This window comes from Pipra filicauda, unplaced genomic scaffold, assembly GCF_003945595.2.
Source record: "Pipra filicauda isolate LSUMZ 115617 unplaced genomic scaffold, ASM394559v2 scaffold46_size3722508_pilon, whole genome shotgun sequence".
NCBI classification, from domain to species: Eukaryota; Metazoa; Chordata; class Aves; order Passeriformes; family Pipridae; genus Pipra; species Pipra filicauda.
The window spans coordinates 1,387,412-1,414,600 of record NW_024104609.1 but is presented as its reverse complement, the minus strand read 5'-3'; the positions used below and the strand labels follow the sequence as shown (position 1 = coordinate 1,414,600).

Genomic DNA, 27,189 nt, shown 5'->3' with positions numbered 1-27,189 from the left:
AAATTTCCAGATCTGCAGGAACCCATTATGTTTTATTATTTTTCATTCGAGTTTTAGTTTGTTTGTTATGGGTTTAACTATTTAAAATACTGCAGGGATCAGCCAAGAAAATACACAGTCTCTGTTACCTAATTAAACATACCAAGCTTGTAAGAATATACTTCAATTGAAATGCTGAGCATTGTTTGGTTTGGCAGGTTTTTTTTAATTTTACTCAAATTATAGGTATTTAGGCTGCAAAAGGAGCAGCTGTCTAGTCATCAGTATGTGTCTGCTCGTATTTATTAACACTTGTGCTCACACCGGACCTCAGGCTGTACATGAATCACTGTTTTCCAAATACCCAGTATGTAGAGGGTAGAAAATTAATGTCAAACATGATTTCTCTGATTTACTTGTAGAAGGAATTTGTTCCATTCCCCCCAGTACCTGCTTTGTCCTCTGCAGGTTTATTGCAGTGCTTGGTTGCTGTACACAGCAGTGTGGCTGGGCGTGCTCAGCAGGAGGCACATGTCCCTTCCTCATCTCTCCTCCCCTCCAGAACAGATTGCAAAGATTGCACAAAGCCAAAACTTTTCAGGCAAGAGTCTGATGGGAGAAGCCAGCCTTACACTACAGAAAGGAGAGAGGCCAGGTGGGAAGCCCACACATCAGAGAGGGCCACGTGCCTGCCCATAGTGGCTGCCCAAACAGAGCATTGCAAACCTTGTGGCGTTCTAGAAATATCCCAGTCTCTGGTTATGTCTTCCCAGGGAATTTGTAGAGCTGCTGTCATGGAGCTACCAGCCCTTTCATCTTTCTGTTTCTGACTCTTTCCTCCCTTTCCTTTTCTCTTTTTATCTCCTTCCCAACCCACCTGTTTCCTTCTCCCCATACTGTGCCTCCCCCTTCCCCGTGGCAGCTCCAATGCCGGCACTCACCATGAGCACCCTGGGCAGGGCAGAGCACACATTGCCATGAGGATTTCCAGAGCCCACCTGGCAGCACGGGCAGCTCTCCACTGGCATATGCTGCTGCACAAGGCACTGCATGGTTTTGTGGGGTTTTTTTTCCTTTTTTTTTTTTTGTTATTTTTCACAATGCACCCTTCAAGGCTCACGTGCTCTGGGAATTACCTCCAGCAGCAAACATGCCATGTGCTTGGGTACGGGCTGTGCCCAGCATCCCAAGTGCAGAATCCTGCTGTTTGCCTGCACTGGCACATAAATCACCAGCTTCTACAAGGGCTTTGGGTTCCTGAGAGTACCAGAGGCTTTATAGAAAACAATAATCTCCTTTTTTTTAGCCGCTTTAAAGATAGCAAAAGCTAATTTAAAGCAACTGTAAGTAAAGACAGTGCTTCTGAAGGCTCCTATTATTCATAATATCCAAATGTGTTTGGCAAGAGAGTGGTTCATGGTATAATGTAATAATTAGCTATCTTGGAAATAAAAATTGAAGTGGTGATATTTGAAGATGCGTACAACAAAAGACAGAATTTATTTAGTTTTTAAAGTATGTTTTCATGAGAAGTTCACGTGCTGCCACAGCGAAGGAAAGACACATTTTCAGCAAGTATTTGCAGAAACCATCCACAATTTAAAAAAATTTTGGGTGGTTTCTGATTTATATATAAACTGTATGTTATGTTGTCTAAATTTTTTCAACTCCCTCTCTTCAAGCAAACAGTTTTATGTGTAAAAATTGCTTTAATATGGCTTCAGTATCTCAAAAAAAGTTCCCAGCTGCACCCAGAACCACAAATTTCAATAAACAGAGAAGCATATCATCTTACAAAAGTGGTAGACTTGAACCAAGGGTAATAATTATTGTTATTTCCCTGAGTTCAGCTAGGATATAGAGGCATTTGAAATGGGCCCTGTGTATTCAATACTTAAAATATGTGACACGGAAATAACACTTTCAAATTACATTTAAAAACCTTCAGTGGTCTCTCTTCACCATGGAAAAAGCCAAGAGATAAAATTTAGGCTGACTCTCTGCTCTGGGTTCCTGTTATTCTCCAATAGTTCCTTCCTTCCCTGTGTGTTTGCAGTATAGTCTAAGGTGAAGATGGCATTTCAGCCCTCTGTCAGTTTTGGTGTTGAATTCACACTATGAAAGTAGTTTTAAATGCTGTTTGACTATTTAATAATCTATACCCAGGGCAGGGCTGCTCTCCCTTTGTGGCAGGAGGCGAGGTGGAGCAGCGCTGTGTTGTTGGGAGCCTGGGAGCAGGCGCGTGTGTTCCCCACGGGTTGAGTGCAGGGCCGCTTTCATCGCAGCCCAAAATCACCACCCCGAAACGTGGCTGGGACTGTACCCGTGAACGCTCACCCTGCTTTGGTGCTGAGGCCAGGGCTGGGGCAGTGGCTGTGGGTCCTTGAAGCCGTGAGCGCAGGCACAGCCGTTCCTCGCCGACTGCTGCTGCATCCCCGACGCTAATCTGCTGTGTCACTAACAAGTTGTATCATTTGAACCTTGCAGAGGAAGGCATCAATCATGAGTGCAAGCTGTGTAACCAGATGTTTGACTCTCCGGCAAAGCTCCTGTGTCACCTGATTGAGCACAGCTTTGAGGGGATGGGAGGCACATTCAAATGCCCTGTTTGTTTCACAGGTAAGACAGGGAGGCCAAGACAAGCCTCAGCGTGCATGGCTAGATCCAGAAATGACACTCGGGGGATTTGTAAAATACTGTGTTCCTTTCCTTGGGAAAAAGAAATACTGTGCTTGGAAATGTTCAGATATTGTCTGTCTGAGTCTGGGGCTCGCTCTGACGAGCAGCACTGTGGCATTTGACACTGAGCAGCACTGCTGCAAGCAGCAGGCTCTGCATGGCCCCCCACAATTCAAAGCCTTTACATTATACCTTGTGGCTCCAAGGTGTTATGTGTTTCCAAGTGCAGGACGTGCAAAGTATGGACCCGCTCTTGCAAGCCCTTATTCACCTGAGCAAGGACCCTTTAAAGGCCAGGTGGTTAATGGTCCACTCACACTGCTGAGGCTCATGGGAATAAAGGTTTGATAAGACCAAACTGTACAACTGCATGGTTTTGCCAGCTGTTCTCTCAGAGGTTTCTTTAAGCCCAATTTTCTTACAGTGGCACATTTCTAACTCCTGTCTGAGATTTTGCTAGGTATTCCTTCCCTGTAGATCATTTTAAGCTATCTCTTAAATGAAAATGATCATGGGTGATCTTGCTTTTCAAGGATCTGCAGGGTGCATGCTAAAGGCTGCCTTTTGTACTCTCTTCAAAACAGTAGTTAACATCTGCATTTCCAATCTGTTTGAGAGATGGTGTGGACTTATTGTCAGTAAAGGGGCATGGCAGCACCTGAGATTCCTTAAACTTTGATGGGAATAAGGTGAACCCAAGCTCTTTATGGTTCAGCTCAAAGTTTGAGAACATGGTTTTTGCATGAGCTTGGAGTTAATTTATCCTTTCCTGAAATGTGCTGTTAAAAAAACCTCTTTGGGTGCATGTGTTGAATTCCACTGAAGAAGTCATTTTTGCATACAGATTCGTATAAAGTGAGACAAAAATTAAATGAGATATATTTTTTAACCAGCTAAAGTCATAATCATAATGTAGATGCTGTGATATTTGTGAGGTTAAATCATCATCCTTTTTTTTTATACCTAATGGGCAACCTATTTAAAAGGTCTAAAAATCGTGGCAAGCCTGCCCTTTCAGATTCACATGTCTGTGGGAAATGCTGTTCTGGGCCATGTGTCTTCCAGACCAGCCATCAAGGCTTCTCCTGGCCCAGTTGTCCTGCATTAAAAATGCATCCGATGCACCTGCCGTGGGCCCAGGGCTCCCTGTGGGAGTGGTGACATCCTCTCTTTGGTCTGATGACTGAGTTCTTCCAGCTACCCGTGGACAGTGTTAGCTTTATGTGAAATATCAAAAATCCATACAGGATATAGTGTCTGTTAGAAGTAAGCTGACTGTCAGCCTGGAGACTCTAAATTGACTACTTGTAAGGAAATTCTGCTGCAGAGAGTGTATCGGCACTTCCCTGGCAGATATCCTTGGACTTGTTACAATTGCAAAGACTCTGAAGTGTAGTTCTAGGCGAGATGCCTTATACAAAGCAATCTTAACTAATCCTACTATGTTGTTTCAGTTTTTGTACAGGCAAATAAACTGCAGCAGCACATCTTTGCAGTCCACGGGCAGGAAGACAAAATTTATGACTGTTCCCAGTGCCCACAGAAGTTCTTCTTTCAAACAGAGCTTCAGGTATGTTTACAATAGGAGTAAAAGCAAAGCTAAAGCTGTTGATTTCTCTGTGCAGCCATCACCCTTGTGCAGCATTTAGAAAAGGTGCCTAACCTTAGTATGGTCTCTTCTGCCTTAAACAGTCTCTCAGACTCCTCCTGCCTCCCTGGGTGCCTCGAGGAGAAAGGGGTCTCTGAGCATGGCTAGAATAAATAAATAAATAAGACAAGAGAGAGATAATGATTTATGAGTATTTCTCTTGACAGTAGTGTTGTTGCCTCCTTACATGTCTACGTCAAACACCTTGTAAATAATTTCTTTTTCTCTATTAATAATTTAGGAACTGATTAACATACAAAGACTAAGCAAATGGTAGCTGCCCCATCCCCTTCCTCACTGTTAAGTCAGAAGTAAAGGAATTTTCCCTACTGAGGTATGAGAGCAAAGCGTGGGTGCAGCTCCAACAATGCTTAATTAGAGGCTCCACCAAGGCAGTAGCACATTAACAAGCTGCAGATTCTGCAAACCAGGCCTTACATAGCAGTTTTCCTGGCAACACTGGAGGCTGCAGCCACAGCAGTTGTAGCCTCCACAAAGCCAGTGCTTGGCCCACATCTGTTCCTGAGTGCAGCAAACCCTCTGGAGGGGCTGGACCCTGTCCTGCTGCTGTAGCTACTCTTGGGGCCCCGGCCCCAGGGGCCTCCTTAGAGCCATGGCAGTGAGGCTGGGGTTTAAATCACACTGATACTTCTAGTGCTAAACTCACACAGGTACAGAAACCTCATGGTGTGTGTGCCTGGAACCTCATGGGGAATGAAGCACCAGAGCCTGCCCTCCTACAGAGCTCATGAGGAGGTGCCCACCCTGGCTGGCCTCACACATATGTCACCTGTATAACATGGCCACCAAAAACTGCTCCCACCCCCTGGGAAATGTGGTCTTTTTATAGAATGGTACCATATGTCTCATTTAAGTCTATTAGCTTTATAAACTGTGATTTACTTAAACTTTGGAGAGTTTTTATTTATCTTGCTGAATTCCCAAGCTGCTGCCTCTTGTGTTGTGCTGTCATGCTGTGGAAGGATGGCTGATCTTTTCACTTTGTTGATTTTATTTTTTTTTTCTCCCAGGGGATCTCTTCTTTCCCTTGTTCTAGCGACCTGATTTGCATAAGTGTACAAAAGTTTTAACTATACCTTGTTAATATTTTAATAAAGTCAGCAGATTTTGGGTTTGTATGTTCTCAACTATGAATGCTTTGTGAAGGCAGCAGTGGCTTACAAAGCCAGCTCTGATTTTTCCTCCCATATTTCCCTTAAAGTGGTGTTTGGTCAAAATGCCAGCACAATTAAAATGGGCATACTGGCTTCCTAGGTCACTGCATTAACCTTTAAAATCAGATGATCAAATAAAGAGAACCTGGTTGAATTATAGTCTTAACAACGGCCCATTTTTTGCAATTAGGAATTTTAATTACATAGTGTTTCAATTCTGAAGTTTTGTGCCTTGCGAAATTGCAGCAAATGTCAGCTTTAATCAGATAAATCATGATTATAATTTTCCAGTTTTTATGCAGAATTTTTGTGCACTGAAAATTTTTCTGCTCATAATAATTACACGAGTAGTTTTGAATGGTGTTGGCTGAATGAAAATTCAATACTTAGCTGCACAGTTTTAGTCTTTATTTTGGTGGTGACTCAGAAATGTGTGTTTACTTGATGCCAGGGAATTTACTAATGCAAATACAGGAGCCAAGGAGGACACAAAATGTGTGTATAAATCCATTAGAAATGCTCAAGACTTTTGAACCAGTCTGCCTTGGCATGGTTATCTCATTAGTTTCTGATGTGTAAGTTGCCTGTTCTAAATTTCTCAACTATTGGTTATATTTTTGTTGCATAATGAAGATTTAGTATTATTTCAGTGAACCAGTTGTTCAGCTGCTAGTTAGGGTTAAATCTACATAAACCTTTCAGTCTCTTTAACTGTGCAATTATTCTAATGTGGGCAGATCACCATCCATCAAGGGGTTTCGCTTGATGAATTTGACTTTTCAGTTCTGAACTTGCTTTCCCACTGGCATAAAATAACTAGTATCAAAACCTGAACCTACACATTGTTTCACTTCTTCGTATTCATAAGTGAAACCACTGAAAATACTTTTAAAAAAATTGAACATTCAGCTATTTCAAGAAGAAATTCAGAGTGGGATGCTTACAGAAAAGCAGGAAAATCAAGGAGGGTGGGGAAAATGACAGGCTGCACAGGGAAAAGGTAACTTTTGGACATGTCATGGAGTGCCATGAATTAGCCCTGCTGATTTGTGAACATTTCTTTAAACAGTCAGGGTAAATGCTAAGTAAGCCCAGAAGGCACGTGTGCCATGTGATGAGAAACTGTTGCTGCTGTGAATGTGCTTTGAGTGGCCGGTGCAGATACTGCTTTGGTAGCTCAACACTCTGGAAGTGACCAAACCCTCTTTGCACTGCTGAACTAGTAGTTGTATTTTAAAATAGGTTTATGCTTTGAAGTTTACACCATCTGATGGAGCTGTAAGACCAAGGCTTAAGAAAGCTCTGAGGAACTGAGCTTACTTTATAAATGGTGGAAATTTGGGTGAGAATCTGGAACAATGAGTAAGTGAGGTTACCTTCATGATACTGCCACAAGAAAAGAAAACAGAACACCGTTTAACTGCTTACATTATCTCACTGGAAATAAGGAAAGAAAACATGGTAAGGTTAAGTATGAAACACAAAGGAAACAGCATGTATGATAACCCCACACACCCTTAGGGCAGAAGAGGAAAGGCTGGCAGCTCCACGTTTTTCACATCCTCAGTTTGTAAGATTGACAGCTATGAATATGATGAGAATATTTTTTTTCTCCCAGAAAAAAAATAAATTTATAGCTATTATATGAAACACTGAGGCTATGGCATTTCGTTCCCCCTACTGAAATGCTCACTGAAACAAGTGTAGAGGTGGAGGGTTGGGGATTCCTCACGTGCAGCACAGAAGGAGCCCTTTCAAACAGAGCCCCATTCCCAGGAGCTGTGCTGGGAGCTGCCAGCCCCACTGGCATTCCTGCTCCTTGGGGCAGCCAGAGCCACCACAGCACACAGGGCACTTGGACATGGGAGATGAGCTAGCTCTTTGACAAAACTGAAATTTTGATCTTTACTATTTAAAACATGGCAGGGAACCCTGCCAACACTGAAGGTGGGTCGGAAATGATGACACATAATGGGTGCTGAGAGTTATATTTGTTTTGTGATTCACAGCAAGGAGAGATCCCTCCTCAGTTTCTTGCATCGAGAATTGCATTAAGCAAATTGTGACTGAGCAGTGATTTTCAGAGGAAACTTAAGCAAGATTTTTGTATGTACTCTTTTGCCACACTGCTTTTCCAAGGAGCCATCACATAACCAGTGAAGTATTTGTATTTAAAGGATTAATTCCTGCTGTTTGCTTGTGTACTGTTAATCATACTGTTTCCCCCTAAATGATTACAATTGATGAAAACTAAGGCAAGGGATATAATAAACAATGCGCAAATAATCCAGGTACCAAGGGAGCAGGGTACCTGCCAGGTCTTTCCTAGCACAGGTGTTCAGGTGTTTTATTGCCTGCTATGAATAAAGGGCTTTCTTTTCTGTTCAGATTTGGAGATATGTCAAACCACTAAATTAAGGGAGCTTCACTGGCAGAATTTGCTGTCATTTTAAGTGCCCAGTTTCTTTAAATATACACATATCAAAAAGAGAGTGGCTACTATGGCTCATTGGCTAACACTGTGGTCTGTCTCCCCTCTCATTTTATTTTATGTGAAAAGCTGGCAATTTTCATATATCCATAAACAGGCATGAGCTGCTGCACAGAAATTGCACTCATTATATTAATAATGATTTACCATGAACGTCCTCCAGGGGCTTGATTTGGTCCACATCAAAGTCCTTGGGATTCTTTCTGCTGATTACAGCAGATCAAGCCCTAAGCAGGTTTTCTTTTTTTGAGACTGCTTTTAATGTCAGCTTGATGTTAGATGTGCCTCCTGTAGAGCAGTGAAACCTGCCCAGGCGTGGGGGCACCGCAGCCACCCCACAGTCTGATGTGACCCGATGGGGGTCGTGAAGAGGCTGCTCTGGACCTGTGCTGGCCTCCCTGGGAGTGGGGCAATGGGGAGCAACATCTCCAGCTGCTTATGCCCAGTGGTGCTTGGAGCCATCTGGGTACAGCAGTGTCCCCTGAAGCACAGAGGAGACTGAGAGCCTCTTGGCTTGGCTGTGACCCACCTGCACGGAGGTGAGTCTGCAGGGCTGCATCTCAGGGCTCATTTCACCACCAATGGTCAGAGCACTGAAGAAAGACTTAGACAATTTTGGATCTGTACCCAGCTATTCCAAATCTTTTAGGGGTTAGTGGCTCCAGCTCCTGTTTGAGAAATGGACTTTACTTACTTTCTGGAGGTATAAAAAGGTTACTTAAATAGAAGTGTGATTGCAACACTGAAGTATCTCAGCGCTTCTGGGCTCCAGTGTCCATACAGACAGTGGAGAGAAAGGCAAATCTATGATATCTTGATGAAGTTGTAGAAAATGTATTTCCCTGGAGAGTGTGTGGGTGGCAGGACAAACAGGACCTGAAATGTGGCTCTAGCTCAAAGCAGTGCTTCCTTTGATGTAACTTTTGCTATATTTCAGAACTTATGTATTATTTGGATGTCAAGCATCAGGAGCTTCTTACTGGAAACATACCCTGAACTCTTTCTAGGTTTCATACAAAGGACACACAAAATAATGTATAGAATTAATTCTCTGCAAGTAAAAATCCATTTTTTTTTCTTTTAAAACAGATTTTTTTAATCTTTGCATTTTGGTGGTTGATGGGCATTTAAGAGTCTGTTGTCTATCTTTCCCTCTTTTTTTCTCTTTTTTTTTTCCCATTTTTTTTAAATTTTTAAAATATTAGTCCTCCTTTAAAATCCTGAAAATGACCTAGTCAGTTATCCTAGCAGATTTGGCTAGTGTTTCTTAAAAAAAAATGTTGCTATGGTGCTTGGAGTATTGTTAAATTTTAATTATTAGTAGTTACAAAGCTAATAAATTACACGACTACCAAAATCTATTCCAGCCATATTGCTGGGTTTCATTCAGACGCAGTCAGATAATTATAACTAACAATAATTAAAAATTAAAAGTGCTGTAGGCACATACCCATCATGTTGAGTCTGCCTGCCTGAACGTTTTTTATGGACTGCAAAACCACAAGTTTTATCTCTGATCTGTTGTCACAGTAGGGAAGAGTTTTACCTATTAGGTCTCTGGTTTTCAATACTTGTGCTTAAATTCAGGGGAGCAGGAATACCTGGCTGTTTAAAAATTTGGAACAGGCTTTCATAAAGACCAAAGCTAAGAAACACCTTTGTAGGCTACATGGGGCTGTTGCTGGGTCTGCCAAAGCTGCACTTGAGGTTCTGGGCAGGGGATGCCAGAGGTTTCCTGGGCCTGACATCCACAGAGGTTGATGTAAGAGCAAGGGCTGTTCATGCTCATGCACCTCTGTGTGATTTGTCAGCACCTTCTTCCCTAGCACACAGGGAGCTAGTGTTTGCTGAGCCAGGGGCTGGGGTTGCTGTTGGAACAGCAACATCATCCAGACTGGGTGGCCTCTTTGCGCGGCCACATCTGCTGCAACAAAGAATGGTGCAGAAATATTGAATTGCCCTATGCTTGACGTAGTGACAAGGTGTAGCATTTGGAAAGATGATTGTGATCAATATATTGCTGCATCTCTGTCCTCTCTGAGGTCTTTTCAGTGAGTTGCAGAAAGATCTCTCACCTGAGATGAAGAAATGTCTGGCACTGGAGCAGCATGGCCCATAACAAAAAACCCTCCTTCATTTCTCACAACATTAACGCTGTTCTGTGGCTGGCCCTGGCTGACAAAGTGTCCACAGCCACATGAAAATGTGCAGAAAACCCAGCAGTGATGCAGAGTAGGGGGGGGAAGATTTGAGCCAGGTGAAAGGCATCGTTTCAGTCATTAATGCACTTAAGCGCACCCAAGTGTCAACATGTGTGATCAAGTGTAAGGAGGCATGTCGTTCCAATGTGGCAGCGCTGGCACACAGAAGGGGCTTCCTACAGCAGAGATGGCACTTGGATCTGGTGCTCAGGCTGCCCAGCTAAACCCGTCGTTGCCTGTCATCTATGCCCTAGGGCAAGGGTCCAACCAACTTTTGCGTAGGCACCATGCCATCCCAACAGATGGGCAGGAGTGTAAGCCGCCAAGAGACAATGTATATGCATCAATTGTGTTTATTGAAAGCACAATTCCTGGCTGGAAATGTCCAAATGTCTATTTATTTTGAGATAAGATGCCTTTAGTTAATGGATATGGAAATGCAGCTTAGCTTTGAATTAATTACTTTGTATACATTGCAAAATATAATGCAGACATGCAAATGAAAGATGTGCTGATTATGGGGAACTCAGTTAAAGGTCTGTCATGACAGAGTCCCTTCTAAAATTGACTCAAAGTGCCAAGGTACTACTTGCCTTTAAGTATCGGAGACCAAATTTTGTAGATGCTGCACTTAACTATACAAATTGCTGGCTCAATACATAGAGATGTGCAAGGAGCCAGCCTTTTACACTGGCAGGTTTTCCTTTGCACACAGATGTCTAAGCTCACCTCTCTGTTTAGTGCTGGACACCCCACTTTTACTTGTGTGGGTCAGTTAGGGTTAGACCTTAATCCAGACCAAAGCTAGACCAGTTTACTCATCTCACTGAAAAGGATTTTCTTCTGTGTGACAGAAAGAGAGAAAAATCATATCATGTGCTTTTATATTTGACAACATTGCTACCCACCAAAAGAGTAATTTACAGAAGCATCCAGAGAGGAGTCTGTATGCACAGATTAAAGGGTGTTCCCTTCCCCTACTTGTTAGCTTTATTCAATTAAGACTTGTTAGTGTTCTTGAAAGATGTGCTTTGAAGACCCTTCTGAATATACAATTTGGTATTCATAAGGATCCAGGCATGCTATATGTAAATAAATAAAGCAGGAATGTTGTACTTCCAGATACATTAATGCGTTCCCATCCTCTTGGAAGCAAAGCACATGTGTTAAACATTCATCCTGACCAAAAGGAGGAAGCACAGGAGAAGAAATGAGAAATAGATTTTCTTTTGGAAAGACCAGATTGCACTCTCTGGTCTGGCAATAACAATTACTAATGACATTTAGAGAGAAATTAAGGATGAGAAATGCAAGTTGGCATTTCAGCAGTGCCAGTCAGTAACATTGCATCAGAGCTCACAGGAGAGATGAGGAAAAGTTTAGGGATGGAAAATTAATTTTGTTATGTCAACAATTAACAAATACCTTTTCTTCATTCTTTACCACACTATCACAAATTATCACTGTGATAGTATTTAGCAGTTCCTCAGGTGAATGAAATAGCACTTTGAGATCCTTATTTCTGGAGTCAAAACACACGTTTATGTCTTGCTCTGTTTTTTTTGAACAATGACAGAAGGAGATTCAGACTGACCGGGGAGAGGGAACATGAGCTCTTGAATCTGTGGTAGCAGGAAAATTCTGTGGCTTTTCTCTGCAGATGTCCATGGTTCTTATAACTATGAATGAATTAAGCCTACCAGCACTTTTTCTGGCTTTGTTTTTTCCTGTTTTACAAAGTTGGAAAGGCGGGGGTTGAACAATATACTCAGTACTGTGCAGGAGAATTTTGGAGGAGACAGATGTAAAGGGCTGGAAACCACAGACCCTTTATTCAGAAGTCCTTCACATGGTCACAAGGTGAAATCCCTGTCCCCATAGGAGGGTTTCCTGCTGCTCTGTGTAGAGCCACAGAGCAAAGGGGCCGTAAGCTGTGGGTCTGTGAGCATGGCTGTTGGCACAGCTGGATGTGTGGGAAAAGTGTCCTCAGGGACAGCAGAACCAGCTACCACTGCTTGGCTCTACCCAGCTTGGTAGCACATGCCTGTGTAAGCAGGACATAGTCCTTAAAATAGAAACAGAACACTTGTATAATGTCGGCAAATATTTTTTTTTTCTTTTGTTTTCTGTCTGAAAAGTCTCGTCATAGTTTTTCTTTGCTGGTGGGAAGAGATGTCTAATACAGCCCCTTTGATTTTCTTCTGCTGTGGTAGCTGCCCTGGGACTTAGTTTGTGGTCTGAGCATAGATTAGCTCTGTTGCCTCCTGTAAGTGTCGCTAGCATCCAAAGGAACTGACTTCATTTTTCAAAGGAAGAGGATTGCTGCACTGAAAGGGCAGAGCATAAGCATTACTTAAGGAAAATAGTGGAGCTTGATCAGCCTCAGTTTTAAAGAGCTCATCAAGGGTGGCGTACAGCATCCTTTTAGAAGTTCAGTCTCTTCATTTGCTTTCTCCTAGAGCAAAATGGGGATGCTTGTCCAGACATAACAGTATATGCCTGAGTGTTTTCACAAGAAATGTCTAGATCATTAAATATAATGGGTCTCAGCTGCAGTTTTGATCACTGAAGCATGCACACAATTCATCACAGCAAATTAGGTACGTCTTTGTAACTTATCTTTCTGCAATTTGCTGGCACTTTTAGAAAGCTGAAACTTATACAGTATGTGCTGCAGAAGCCATTTCAGATAAAATATTCTGTGTTTATTATTGGAGAACAAGGATTCCCTAATAACAAAAACATGGAGCAGTGTATGTTTCTGCTCCTGCATCTTGCAGAACCAGCAGTAGTACCAGCAGAGATCCCCAGCCACATTCATTATTTATATATTTCAGTGAATTTCTTGTCTGCAGTAAAAGAGATATAAGCTTCAACATCAGGCTGTGCCAAATTCTATCCTACAGCCCATTCAGAAACCTGAGGCAGCCGTGGTTCTCAATCATTGCACAGCCCATTTATCTGATTGGAATTTTGTCCTCTCTGCCTTGCTGAAATGTTGCATGTTCTTTAAAAGCTGAGTTTGACCTTTGGAAAGAAAAGGCATTTGCTATTTTAATTTTAGGGGTTTTTTTAAGAGAGAACCTGAACCTGCTTAAATGGAAATTGGCATTCAAAAGCAGCACAGTTATTGAAAAGCATTTACTTTATTACTAGAAGAGAACAGACGCTAGTAGACTCGAAAATTACTTTTCAGTGAGTTCATCAGTTTCAGTCACTAGTTAGTTTGCAAACAGATGGATATATCTGTAACGGTTAACATGAATTTGTACCCTGGATTTTTACATTTGCTTTAAGAGCACTGCTACCTTAGTTGCTGACTAGAAGGGTTTGGAGATGTATTCTATCTTTCTGAAAGAGGACATGGTTGTTTCTAATTGTAGAGATTTCTTACATCATAGAAAGCGCCTCAGTTTTCAGAAATGTGAATGATATATAGCTTCTGTGTAAGAAAAATGTAAAAGAATCCCCAGTACAGCTGCTGCAGAAAAAAATAAATATCTTGGCCTAAACCTAGATAAACCCCCATGGAATGAGAAAATAATTTTCAATAACCAGATATTTTTAACTCTGTGCATGAGTATAGTAATCACAGTTGCCTGTATTTGCATTTAGGGCCTGCCACAGTCTAATTGCTTGTCCCCTTCATCCCCTCCCCCAAATTTTAAGGGTCCTGGTTAACCGAGCAATGCATTAAGCACTCCCATCTCCAAAACAGAAAGAAATACTGCCCTAGCCTCTACCATGTGGCATCTTTAGGTTTCAGGGATTTCGTTTAAATCTGAAATTTATGTCCTGGAGAAATAAATTATTAGATTGTAAAAGCAGCTGGGGAGGGAGTAAATATAGTCTCTTTTGTCCTCTATATCATTTCCCCAGGAAGATAATAAATGTGTGGCAAGCGTCTTGTGTTTCCTCGGTCATACAAATGTTGTGTGTGTGTTGTATTTCAGACGTGAAGCCTGAACTCCAGACAGGAAATCCTGGAGTGATACTATACTGTTGTTGCCTACTGCTGTGGTGCTAGTGGAGTCCCCATCACTTTTATTGTTAGGAGGAATTTGAAAAATAATTTCATGAAAAAATTTGAAAGGTCCTGGGTTTACCTCTGATTTGCAAGGAAGAGATTTAGAGTGTAATCTCCTCGGACAGTGAAAGGCAGCGGGAGCAGCGTTTCCAGCCCTGGCTGCTGGAGCGAGCTGAGGACAGAGGTCCTGCCAAGGGCCAGTTTTTCCAGGGGGTTTTAAAGAGCATAGCAGAGACTCCTGCTAAATCCTTACTTACCTGTTCTCATTCCCTTGTGAGGTCAGATACATGGAGCAAGCATGATAATTGGCCAGGAAAAAATGGGGCCTGAAAAGAGCAAAAGGAGGAGGAACTGCTAGAAAGTCAGTGGTTTGCTTGTCTTTCTGCACCTGGGTGTGTGTATAGGGCTGTCACTGCCTGTACCTCCATGCTCTTGTTGTTATTGTCAGCTCAGCGTACTCTCAGGGACCTGAAAAGAGCCCTGGAACACCCTTGCTCCTTGTTCTTTCTGAAGTTGCTTCCAGAGAAGTATATTCAATCACATACTAAAGTATGTGTAATTGATACCCTGCTTTAACATCATATTTTGAGAGCAGTTTTATACCATCCTCTGACCAGAAGAGAAAGGAAGAAAGATAATATAATTTAGGATACAGCTTGTTTCCAGGTTGTGCCTGTTCTGCACATGTGTTCTGCACAGGGCCGGCTGTGTGTGGTGTAGGGCTGGGTGCACACGTGCAACGACCCGACCTGTGCAGTAACTGAGTGGACAGATTGTTAATATTCTCTTTTTCTTGTTTCGTGGTAATGGAATAACTTACGACATACTAAACTGTCTATCCTCAATGAGGTTATGGGACTTTGTTGGAAAAATCTGGATGATAGAGCTAAGAGTGTACATGCTGATGGGATCAGTGCAGAGACAGCTCGTGACTCTGTGTAAGGTCAGGCTGGGTTCATCGAGGCTCTGTCACCCCAACTCCGCGTGAGCCAGACCAGATTTGGCAGCAGCAGTCCCGAGTTTATCACTCAGCTGTGCTTGAGCTGATTCACTGTGGAGTGTCTCGTGTGTCTTCTGTGCCACATCCTGGGCAGGTGGGACAGACATCCTAAGGTCACCTTAGTCCACAGAACCAAATTGCCTTGGCTTTGCACTGTGCAGGAATGGCTAAAGCAGCGCCCGCACTGTGCCAGCCCTGGGGGAACACTCCTGCCTGACCACCCAGCCTCCTCATTTGTTTCTGCTGCACAGTTAAACCTGAATAAATTGCCATGGGCATTGAGGTTTGGCTGTGTCTGGCATATCTGTCATCGGTGTGTTACATTATTGTGTCTTCAAAAGGAGCAGCGAGGTAGTTTAGAACATATTTACTTCTGAAAAATTTGTCCTCCTTTGGGGCTGACACATGCTCTTAGTCTTTGCATGAAATCACAATTGTTTAAAATGTGGCATCTTGCTGTTTAGAAGGCAGATTTTCCAGAGACCAGTGACACTGTTGTAATGGAGTAGCACTGGCAGAAAATCCCATTTTTTAACCCAGTTGTTTCACACAAGTGCAACAGCAATATTGCCTTGCTGTTTTGTTTTGTGATGTCTTGGAGGAGACGGCTTGTGTTGGTGATATTTTTGCCCCTCTTTTACTTATAAGAACAAATCCTGCATGATGCTTTCACTCTCCTAGCTCCTCCGGGGTTAATTCCTTGAGGCAGTGGGCACTGGGCTGAGCACAGTCCTGTCTGCAGATTTCTGCTGTGCTGGTGGCATCTATACTAATGGGGCAGCATATGAAACACTTCTGTAACTGTGGCCTTGCTATTTTATAGTAGAGCCACTTGCACTGGAGGATTTTTATTCCCCTTTTGAAATGAGAAACCAGCAATAACAGCCATTATGTCCAAGGCAACAGATCACTGACCGGCCATTTTGTCAGTCTGAGCAGTACGTGGGGGCCATGTGACAGGAATATGGTCCTTTACACAAGGAATACCTAACTGGTGCAGGGGAAAAAGCTACAAGAAGTAATCAGATGGTGTTCAGTGACCCTTACCATACCAGAGAACAGCAGAGTGAGTTTTAGATTCAACTTTGAATTTCCTGGCTTTTGTTTGGTTACATTCTCACAGAAATGATCACTCAGTGAAGCTTTATCTATGCATTTTGACTGGTGACTGCTAAAGGTACTGTGTAAAGCATTTCCCTTTTGCTCTGAGTATTTTTTGAGAAAAGAGAGTGTGAGAGGACACCATCCTGGTCCTATAATAAAGACCCAATCAGGAAATGATTTAGTGTTTAAAGGAGTCACAAATTGTTCCATAATGATGATGCCAGCCCTCACATAAAGGAACAATTAACTGGCTTCTGCAATGTGATTTACCTTAGATCAAGGAGGGATTAATGAGGTAAGCTTCAGATAGGCTTCTAAGAAATCAACAATTCATGCTTTTGAGAGGAATACTTAAGAAGGATTCCTGGAAAATAGTTTTCCTCTTGCAAATGATTTTGAAACTTTGCTTCCCTGAGTACCACCAATAAGTGGATAAAAACAGGTCAGCCCTGGGGCACGCATTGAGGTTTTTGGTGTAGCAGAGTCAAAGGAGTGTACCTGTGCACAGGAGGTGCTTTCTCCAATTAGTGTGGCTTAGATTTGAAAGTGGACTAGAAGTGGGGTGTTTGCATTCTCTAGGACAGCTTTGGAGGGTTACTTGGGAGCCAGGCAGAGGGCAGAGGGCGTTCGTGCTGCTGGGTTTGTGACATGTCAGTGGAGGCATAGGGGTGGCAGTGACCCTGAGCATCTGTAGGACCAGGCTCCCAGAAAACCATGGACTTACCAAGCCCAGGTTAAAACACCAAATGTTGTTGGCAGAGTGGTGTGCTTGGATCCTGCAAGCCCTTTTCTGTTCTTGGGATCAACAAGGGCTCTGGGATCCAGTCAGGAAGAAACAGTGGGGCTGAGGGGGGAGTGAAGGAATTCGAAAAATATTCTGGTTTCTTGCCCTTCTGACAACAGTAATTAAATTTATCCCTCTCCCTTTATATTTAGGAAGTATAAGTTTTTTCCCTCAGCTTATTTTGATCTTGCTCATGGCATACTGGAGACTACGAGTCACAAGGATGCTGATAAATTTGCATTTCTGAGTGAAATTCTCAGGAGCGTGTGGTCCCTCAGGACAGGTATTATTAGCTCCCTGGTTTCATTGGGTGCCTCAGTGAATCGCGGTGTGTTTACAGCTAGTTTCTCTAACAGAAGACTCTGGTTATCTCTTAATAATGTATTCCTCTGTGGTTTTTATTTCCAAAGTCCTGTGGTAAGGAGATTTTCCCAAAGGCTTCACTTTGCTTTTGTGCTTCAGCATTTTATCCAGTGTTTTTGGAAAGAAGCATATAGACTTTTTGGTGAGGCACTTAATTGAATATGAGAGGCTATGCCAGGCTTAGTCTGCACTTGGAGTTCACTTATAATAGGCTTGCCTTGGTTTATTCTGAGGTTTTAGAGAAGAATAGAAGGAGATGGCAGGTCTGGAAGACTGATGGTACAGAATTATTAGTCTCAAGTTGAAAGGGGAAAGCATGTTAGGTAAGTTGTCAAAGTCTGATTAGGACTAAACAACCTGAATTAGAAGAGAAATTAAATTCATAAATCATCTAATAACCCTTAGCTGGTGTGAGAAAAGGCTGGGACTGGAAAAAAAAAATAACTCTAAGAAAGGTATTTGTATAAAAGGGTAATTTTTCAAACCAGAGTAACACAGAAATGCCAATCAATATTCAGGAATACATTAAAATGAAGAGAGGCAGTGTAACAGAGATAAAACGGAGGGAGGATGGTGCTGGGGCGCTGCAGCCCGACAGCACGGCCCCGGTGCAGAACAAAGACCGGCAGCGGGCGGGGATGCCTCTGGCTCTGCCGGGGCTCTGCACACCCACACCCGGGCAGCTGCATTTCAGTGTAGGAACATTCCAGCCACAGGAAGAGATTTATTAATAAAAACCAGTCAGCATTTAGTCAGTCATGTGTGGAACGGCTTTTTCACCCTGTAAATATTTTACGAGTTCTGAACCTTCCCATTGACTCCAGATGAAGTGCCAGGTCCTGCTCTCCAGAGGAGCCAGGCAGATTTCTGGGGGTGGCTGGGGCATCCCCCAGCTGAGAAGGCACCGAGGGAGTCTGCTCACCCTTCCCAGTGAGTACAGAAACTCCAGGGGTGCTGGGGGCATCTCTGTCGTGGCACAGAAGAGTATTTCTGTGTCACGGAACCAGGGACAGGTGCATTTGGCCCCGGAGTAATCATGTGCAAGAATCAGAGTGACTCAGGTGCAGCTATTTCCACTGGAAACAGGCAACTTTGCTTTTCAGGTGACACCAAACCTCCAGGCATATTTTCTTAGACACTCAAAATGATTTTTTATTTTTTTCCTGGTTCAATAACTTGTAAAGGACAGCCTTCTACCTGCATTTGTTGAAGTGCCATCTCAAAGTGTGCTGACACAGGGACTGACTGACGCATGGCAAGTTATCAGATGCTCAGAGATGAAGGAAGCAGTAACACAGGCAGCTGTTGCCTTTCACAAAGGATGTGCCACCTTTCCTTTGCCTCTACCTCCATTTCAAGCGATTCTTCAAATAAAGAAGGGACATGTGAACCTGTCTTGCCTGACAATTTTTTTTTTTTTATTGCATACCATGATAACTTGGAGTTCACTTGTTACAAGCATTTTATGTAGTGGGTAAAATACCAAGGGAAAGGAAAGAAGTAATACTGTGCTGCCTGAAAAACTACGATCTAAACATATAAATGTCACTGGGTAAGAGTTACCTGAAACAACTGGAAGGGCAATTAACACCTGGTTTTATGGGAAACATTGGTTACCACTATCAGTTTTAATGAAGTGTATTAACTAAATTGTGTTCTGAGTATTCATTCAGCCCTGTTTATGGCACACTCTTGAGTACATTTACTGTTTGTCAGAAGTGCAAACTAGTGAACATATGAGGCTTTAAGACAGGCCATCTGTTAGTCTTAGACCCTTGGATAATTGTCAAACAGTTCTAAAAATAAGCACATACAAACTGCAAGGGGGTGCAAAGGTGATTTTTCTTTAGAGTCTGATAGCAAAGGGAAAGTAGCAAAGAAATTAAAAATAAAAATAAATAGTTTGATCCTGTAAAGCAAACTTGCTCTCCTTTCTTTCCCTTTCTCTCTCTCTTTTTCTCTTCTCACACTCCTCCCTCTTCAGTGTACCTTTTTTTTTTTTAATTTAGTTTTTTTCCACTTGCTCTTCTGGGTCATGGCATCCCTTGAATGCCTCTCCAGTTTAGGATTAGAGCACCACCAATTTAAGGCTCACAGCTTTCTGTAGAGAGCATAATCTCCAGTGGCTAAAGCAAGGGTCGCCTTGTGTCCTCTGCCTAAAGTAATCCCTTTATAAAGTCAAGGCATAAAGATTTTCATCTTTATGGATTGCTGTTAGAGGGAAATAGTACCTATGCCCATACGCGTGTGTGCTTGTGGATATATAATGAGGAATAACAGCTGAGAGATTTTTGGACCAGTTTGAATTCAAAAGATGCAAAACATTGAAAAAAGAAAGCTGCAGATGGTATTTCGTAAATATTTAGACACTCCGACTTCTGTTTGTAGCAATTTGGACGTTTTGTTTTGTCTTTTTTTTATGTATATGTTCAAATGTGAGACTTCAGCCTTTGCTTCAAGTCAGCGCCTTACTCTGAGGTTTAGCTTTTGTCTGGCGAGCTGTGGATGTTGGTAGTCAGTGGAGGGATTGATCTCCTTCCTGCCCTGCTCCATAAGGGGCAAAGGAGAGAGAATGGGGAAGAGGGGGCACAGCCCCAAGGGGTCCTCAGCCAAGACCCTGATCTCTGGGCTTGGAGTCAGACAGTGCCTGAAGCAGGGGTAGAAACCTGGGTACAGAGGTGGGGAGAGGCAGGGAGCTACTGCTTGGGCTCTCACCTGGGTTTGGAGGACTCCCCACACTTCAGGAAAAAATATTGGGATTAATAGGTCACCCAATGGCTAATGACCAGTTGGTTTTCATGTTTGCTGTTTGTCACATGAATCTATTATCTCCAAAATTCTTGTTGAAATGATTTAAGGAATGGTTTCTGTTCATTTTAATGGGATTTGGAAGGGGAGAGAGAGGCTTTATGGCCTTTCATCAGTCCCAGTCTCTGTGTAACACTGTGGAAGGCTTATGAATTTCACCTGAGGGTGGTGGGCATCAGCAGCCTTGTTGGGCCATTTCTTAACCTCTGCATAACGTATGGTCTTTTAGGTGTATATGCTCTTGCACATAGACAATATACTTGTAAACGGCTGGTACAAAATACCTAAATCCGTAACAGATGCATAATGGCACTATAGACTGGATGTGTTATAGCCCCAAACCATTATCACACCCCTCACAGTTGCATTTTATTTTTTTCACCTGCTCCTGTGTAGTACACCTGTGACTTGTTGGCAGTGAGCATCGTTGCAGTGTGGGAGACTCCCAGCTTGACTGCCTGGCTTGGAGCTTCGCTCCATCATGTGCTGCTTTTTTGTGTGTGTTTTTTCTCTCGATCTTTATATAGCTTGTAAGAGTTCTTTGAACTGCTGTAAGTGATCATCTTTCAAGCCTGATGCTTTCCTTCTTGACACAGTGCTCTGAAAATGGAGATTGTCATGCCAGTGTTTTCATAATCATGCATGTAGAAAAACAGAGAAACATTCATTGTAGATGTCCTGCACAAACGGCTTGATCTGCATCCAGAGGGCAGGCAGGGGGTGTCCCCAGGGAAGATCTGGAGAGCAATCAGTATCTACACGGACAATAATCAACCATTCTTTGAAATCTTTTTATTTCCTGCAATGTCCGTCACCCAGTTCCTTGGTCACAGACTCTCCCATAAATGGTTCATTTGGGGATTGTGCAGCCAGTAGAAAATTCCACTTAAATACTGCGACAGCCCCAAGGCTTGGGCTAGTTGCATTTTTCCCACTGATGTAGCTACTGGAATTGCTATCCATTTTGCATCATTATTAAGAGAAGAAAAGAAGAGATTTTCCAACCTTGTCCTATAAATAAGCAGTGACTTACTTGATCTTGACAGGTGACTTAGTGCTGCTGTAGAGTTTTCCAGCTGCAATAATGTCTCAGAATGATGTATTCAGTGGGGTATCAGCTGTGAGCTGTGTGTAAACCAGGGGGTCTAACAGGAGCTGGGAAGAACCATTTTTTCTGTTCAGCTTCCAAATGATGTCCTGCCTCCTGCTGGCCCCCAGACGCCTCCGTGTATGGATGGCCTTGTGAGCCGGTGGGCATGTGCAAACACACACATGAGTGTGCCTGGAGAGCCTTCCTTTTTGTGCCTGCTCTATTTTCCTCTGGAAATCACCATTAAGCTTTCTCTTTTTTTGAACAATAACTTCTGGAGTTGAAAAATCATGCCTGAGCTTTTTCCTGCCAGCCCATCCTGCTGCTGGAAAGGTGGGTGAAGTTTCCTTAGGCTACTTGGGTAGAAGCATTCCTGTAGTATCACGTTTCAATATGCTCGTTCTCTTCTGGCCTTTACATTGTCCTTCTGCTGCTTGGAACAGCCCAGTGTAGCATCGGGGTCAAAGCTGTTTCTGCTAAGGCACAGGGCATTCCAAATGCCAGGATTTACGTGTTTTTCAATTGTTCCAAAAGTCTGGGCAGCCAGGGAAATTTTTTGTGTCTGTGGGCACACATAGAAGTGCCTAATAAAGGTATTTGGAAAAGCACAGGTCAAATATGCAAAACACATGTGAGAGGAGATACAAAAGCCCTGAACACCTTAGATGCTTTCTGACATGTGCAAAGCACAATTCCAATAAGCTGCAGATGCACAGGGCGCAGGTTGCCAGACTATTTTTGGAAAGCATGTTTGTATGGTCTCAAATACATTTTTAACAGGTGAGAAACCTATACTGATTGCAGAGGGTTACGGACGGGCTTTCATGGGAGTTGTGAACACACACAGTGGTGGTTAGGCAGCCTTCACCTCGTGTTCACCAGCACCCTGGTGTGCAGGACTTAGTGTTTGTGCACATGGCTTGTGCAGGATCTGCTCAGAAAGGCAGGGGAAGGACGTGGTGCACACAGGCTCTCGTGTCTGTAGGCATTACAGACTTGTTTGTGGGGTCCTGTATAAAATGTGGCTCTACCTATTAATGGCATAGTGATTGTCAGTATTGCATGCATGGGGAATAAATGGTGCGTTCCCAAGATACTAAGACAAAATCAAGATTTGCTTATGAAAAATGTACCTTTTTTTTTAACTCCTAACCCTGTGGCACAGGGACCTGACCCAGCTCTGAATGGTTGCAGCATTTGAGTATAATTTGTTTGTTTCTTTCACAAGCTCTGTTCACAAACCCAGTATATGCCTTGTATCAAGAGTGCTCAGAACATGTTACTAGCTGATGTTTGAGGTGGGAGGGCTCACCATGAAAGCTTAATTATCAGATTTAGAGCCATATACCATTCCTTTATTGACCCGCCTGTTGTAATCAATGCAGCAGCCACACAAGTTTGAAATCATGTTCCCTGACTGTAGACCGTGTGTCATGCATCCAGTGCTGATTGTGCATTATCTTTTAAATGACACAGCCTAACTAAGTATGGATTTGTCTACCACGAGTAGCCCTTCTTTCAATTTGAAGATGGTAAACCTTTTGGGGTTTTTTTATTGGTATTCAGGATGACCTAAAAATAGAATTGTAATGAAGCGCACAAGGACTGGCCATTGTTAAAATGCCAAGGAGTGTGTCTGAGCACATAGTGGCCTGTGTATTCTTTCACATTTTCATGCTTCCTCGGTTAGATTTAGTGGGCAAGCTTCTTGTCAGTGCTGCCATTGTGTGTGCGGGGCTCCATGCATCCTCTTCCATGAAGTCATTGTTAGACTTGAAAATAACATCCAGCGCTGCAAAGGTCATCCCTTCTTGAGGCCAGGACAATTTCCATGTATAAAAAGCCACTGGATTTTATGTTTGGTGATGTTAAATTGTCTAAAAGCAAGGGACTTTCAGCTGTCCATTCACATGCCGTAACTCGACTTCTGATTTGTGGTTCTGAAATATTTACCGTCACACACTGGGGTGTGCTCAGAGGGCCGGTGTTGTGCTAAACAAGTAGTTACTTTGCGATGTCACCGGCTGTTGGTATTTCACTTCTCGAGGGCTCCATCCGTGCATGTGGTGGCTGTGGCTCCTCTGCCACTCCAGTGACCTGCCCGGACCCCAGCCCGGTATCGCCTGCCCAGACTGCACAGACTTCCCACAGCCCAATTCCCGCCCCAGCACCGCAGAGAACTTTGGCCATGATTTAGGAACTCAGCAGCACTTCTGACACCTGGTGGTCACTTTTTGGGAGTGCACAGTCCAGAAATGCTCCTGCCTGCATACGGGGTCACGGCCACCGGCCCCACATCGCCAGCCACCCATTAGCGCTTTGCACAGGCGATTTCCATCAGGAAGGTGTCATCTCTGGAAAAAGCGAAGGATCACTCTTTTTTTCCTGCTCAGGGTGTAGTTATGGGTAGTGTAGAAGGACCAGATGATTTATGAAAAGTTAAAATATCTTACTTTATTTTAAAGCTTCATCATTGTAAATAAATAATTAGATTCAAAATTCATTTTGTCTTTAAAAACTTATTCTTCAAGCTGGTGGTCTTGCCCAGCTCTGTTATTAGGCAGATGGAGACTAGGAAATTGCCTGGGCTTAAAATAATGCAAATGAATTTTTGTATTTGAGGATGCTGGGGACCTAGCTCAAGAAAATCTAACCATGAAGCACTTCTCTAGTTGCTCAAATAATTGGATAATCATACAAATAAAGCTGAGCTTACGTGTAGGACTGGAGTTTTAGTCAGAACACAAAATGTAGGTGAATTGGAACTGCTCTAAAAATACGCTTCCGAGGTTGGCTCCATGATTTATTGGCTCCTACACAAAATGGCAAGACAGGTCAGCATCCTCTGAGGTGAGGTACTGTGATGACATGAGGCTATTACAAATCTACCAGAAGGAAAAAAGGGAACAAAAGAGACTCTAAACTGCTGAAAGAAATGTGTAGAGCAAAGTCAATTCTTTAAAGAGATTTAACTTCTGGGTTACATGTCCAGCCTTTTTTCTGCTGGGAATATTACCCTGGTGCCTGAGCGGGCGGTTCAGCTGTTATTGCCGAAGTATTTCTTGGACTGAGAAGTGTGTGTCACAATCTGGTGTCTCTTGCTGCCAGTACTTGCACCCGATACTAATGAGAATAAAAGAGTAAAATATGGCAAGGGTTCCCCCTGTGATTCAGATTTTTATTTTTTTAATTGTTACAGTTAAGGGAATCCCTAAAGGCAGTTTTTTTGCCCATGAAGTGTTACCACTTTCTTTATATGTACTGGGAGGGGGGGCAGGGAAGAAGCCTTCATGGCCGTACTTGGCTTGTAGCATTTTTTTCTAAGTTCATGCCAGCATTAACAGATCTGTCAGAACAAAGCAAATGTGTCATATTGGCAGCTGTTACTTATGAGTACTTTTTCTTTATTGCATTTTGTTTTGTAATAATTGAGAAGCTTTTATGTTGAGCTCTGCATAAATGGTACTGAGTGGGAGGGTATGGGCATGCTTTCTATTATTCTGCCCCTCATGCATGTCTCCTTTTTTCGTCTTTCCAGAACCACACATTGAGCCAGCACGCACAGTGAGCCACTGGCACTACAGGACACCTCTCTGCAGAAGACTTGACGGTGGCACAGTGGGGAGGACCATTTGAACATTACATCCAATCAAAGTGTCATTTGCAACCCAGATGTAAAACTCTAATGATTTGGCCATGAGGCGCTGCTATTATAAGCAGCTGGAAATGAATATTAATGGAAGAGATTAAAAGTATTCCATGCTCAGTATTTTTTATTGTCCTGCTTCAGCTAGTGTACTTTAGAGCTTCTGCTTCTGACTGAATTTATAGTGTTAGATAAATCTGCTTTGATGCTGTTGCCCTTTGTTGCTTCTTGTATTATATTGATAGTTAAAGATTAGGTGTGATTTTTTTCTTTTTCGTTAACTGCTTTTTAATTGCAATTTTAGGTAACTGTGCGTTGTGATGTGATTGCTTGGCTATTGTCTAAATATTTCTTTTTAATTTTTTAATTAAAGACTAATGCTTTGATTGGATTTGCCAGTTCACCGGACAGTGATTAAAACTATGTAATGAATATAATCGGTTTCAGTGCAACTGGATGGTCTGCTTTATAAATGTGACTTAATCTGATTGCAATAACTAGTACAGTTCAATAAAGGGAATACATGAGCTTAGCGTCAGAGGTTGTCTGTCTGTCAGTGCCCACTGCATCACCGCTGCTGGCTGGGGTGTCTGAGCCACAGGGATCGCTCACCCGACGGTGGAGAGCGTTCTACAGCCCAGGAGGAAGGAAGGCTGTGAGAACCCAAAAGCCATGTTCCTGTGTCTGGCATTGTGTTCGCTTCCGGATGCACCTCCCAGGCTCCACGGTAGGTTGAGGTGAGGTAAGAACATCTACTGTGAAAAGGTTCTTCTAGCTTATGATATTTTTAATTTTTACTCAAGTCAACAAGAAAGCAGGGATCTGACCTATAGCTGCCTTTACCCTCTCTCTGTGCTTCTTTGTTCCAATATATTCAAAAAATTTAAAAAAACTTTCTGGATGGTACACAAATGCACAGATATTGGATCAGGCCTTGCAGACTGTGGTGGGAGACTGTATATTTCCACCACGTGGACTTCTAGGCCCCCAAGTATTGTAGCTCTGCGTAGCTGCCATACGTCTGACACCAGAAACTGCCATCAGGCAGCCTGACAGAGCCAATTACCAGGCTCTCTTTTACTGTTTTTAAACTTATTGTATGCTTGTGAGGTAATTTATATCTCCAGCTGGAGAAACTTGTCATTTTAAGGACCATGGACACCTCTGGTAAGTTAGAGAGATGCAGTTCTCATGGTGTCTCCAGCTTCAATGAATCATAATCATCATGAAAGATGTTCAGCAGTTGTGACAGCTGAAATGATGTGGTTACCCATTCCCACGATGTACAAGGCTTCTCAAGACTGTGGCATAGGAACATGCACAGTCAGAGCCTTTCGAAATCGCTGTGCTGAACTAGAGCACAACTGGTTGTCGTTGTGCCACGTCGAGGCTTGGAGCATGTAAGTGGTATTTTGTAGGAAAAATGTTTTCAAGGATGTGTAGTCAATGCCCAAATTAATTCATATATTGAGCTTATTAACGAATGCAAGGGCACAGTTTGTTGACGCTGCAGATGATGTCAAATGTCTAAATCCACATTTAGATCACTGGTGGTGCTGATAGTCATGTTGTACACACGTGGCTCCTTCAGGACAGTGGGACGTCCCACATGTAAGGGAATGCTACTGGGCATAATCGGAGTAGGGTCATCCCTACAGCAGGAAGCACCAGAGCTGTCCTAGCTTAAGAAAAGTTACAACTTTCTTTAAAAAAATTAAGTAATATCCCATTTGGGACAAATGATGGGTGTTTTTTATTCTGCTGAAATAGCATTGCATGAACAGTCAGAAAGAGTTTAGGCTCAAAATTTTGGCTTGTGATAAATTTGTGAACCCTAATATAACAAAACTAGGAATTACTTTTCTTAATTCCAAGGAGGGCAGTTGTGTTTGCATCCAGATAATTCTTAGCTCACTGTCTCTGCAACAAAACCATTGTACTAAAATGATCCATTTCTAGAAAAAAAAGAGTTAACTTTGTACTTGATTATTTCTCCATAAGACATGTTTACAGGCTGAAAAATCAGTTAATGAAATCACCAATTCATTATTTCCATTCATAATGTATGCATGCTTCTAACTAAGTTGCAAGATTTTAGATGGGAAATGTAAAAGTGTCTTGCAGTACAGGCTCATAGGCATTGTCTTGCAAGATTAGCTGGGAATGTACTTCAGCTGCTGTGACAACAGTTCCT

At 42.7% G+C, this 27,189-nt stretch overlaps 1 protein-coding gene across 2 annotated transcripts in view; it reads left to right on the top strand.

The window, feature by feature from the left end:
- ZNF423 (zinc finger protein 423) overlaps positions 1 to 25,533 on the top strand; it is a 229,895-nt gene extending 204,362 nt beyond the window's left edge. For both annotated transcript variants that reach the window (XM_027732387.2, XM_027732393.2), the window contains 3 exons: positions 2,467 to 2,598; positions 4,113 to 4,228; positions 24,888 to 25,533. In XM_027732387.2, the coding sequence (XP_027588188.1) occupies positions 2,467 to 2,598; positions 4,113 to 4,228; positions 24,888 to 24,917 (278 nt within the window). In that variant the 3' untranslated portion in view covers positions 24,918 to 25,533. The remainder of the gene's footprint in view (positions 1 to 2,466; positions 2,599 to 4,112; positions 4,229 to 24,887) is intronic.
- Positions 25,534 to 27,189: the final 1,656 nt, after the last annotated feature.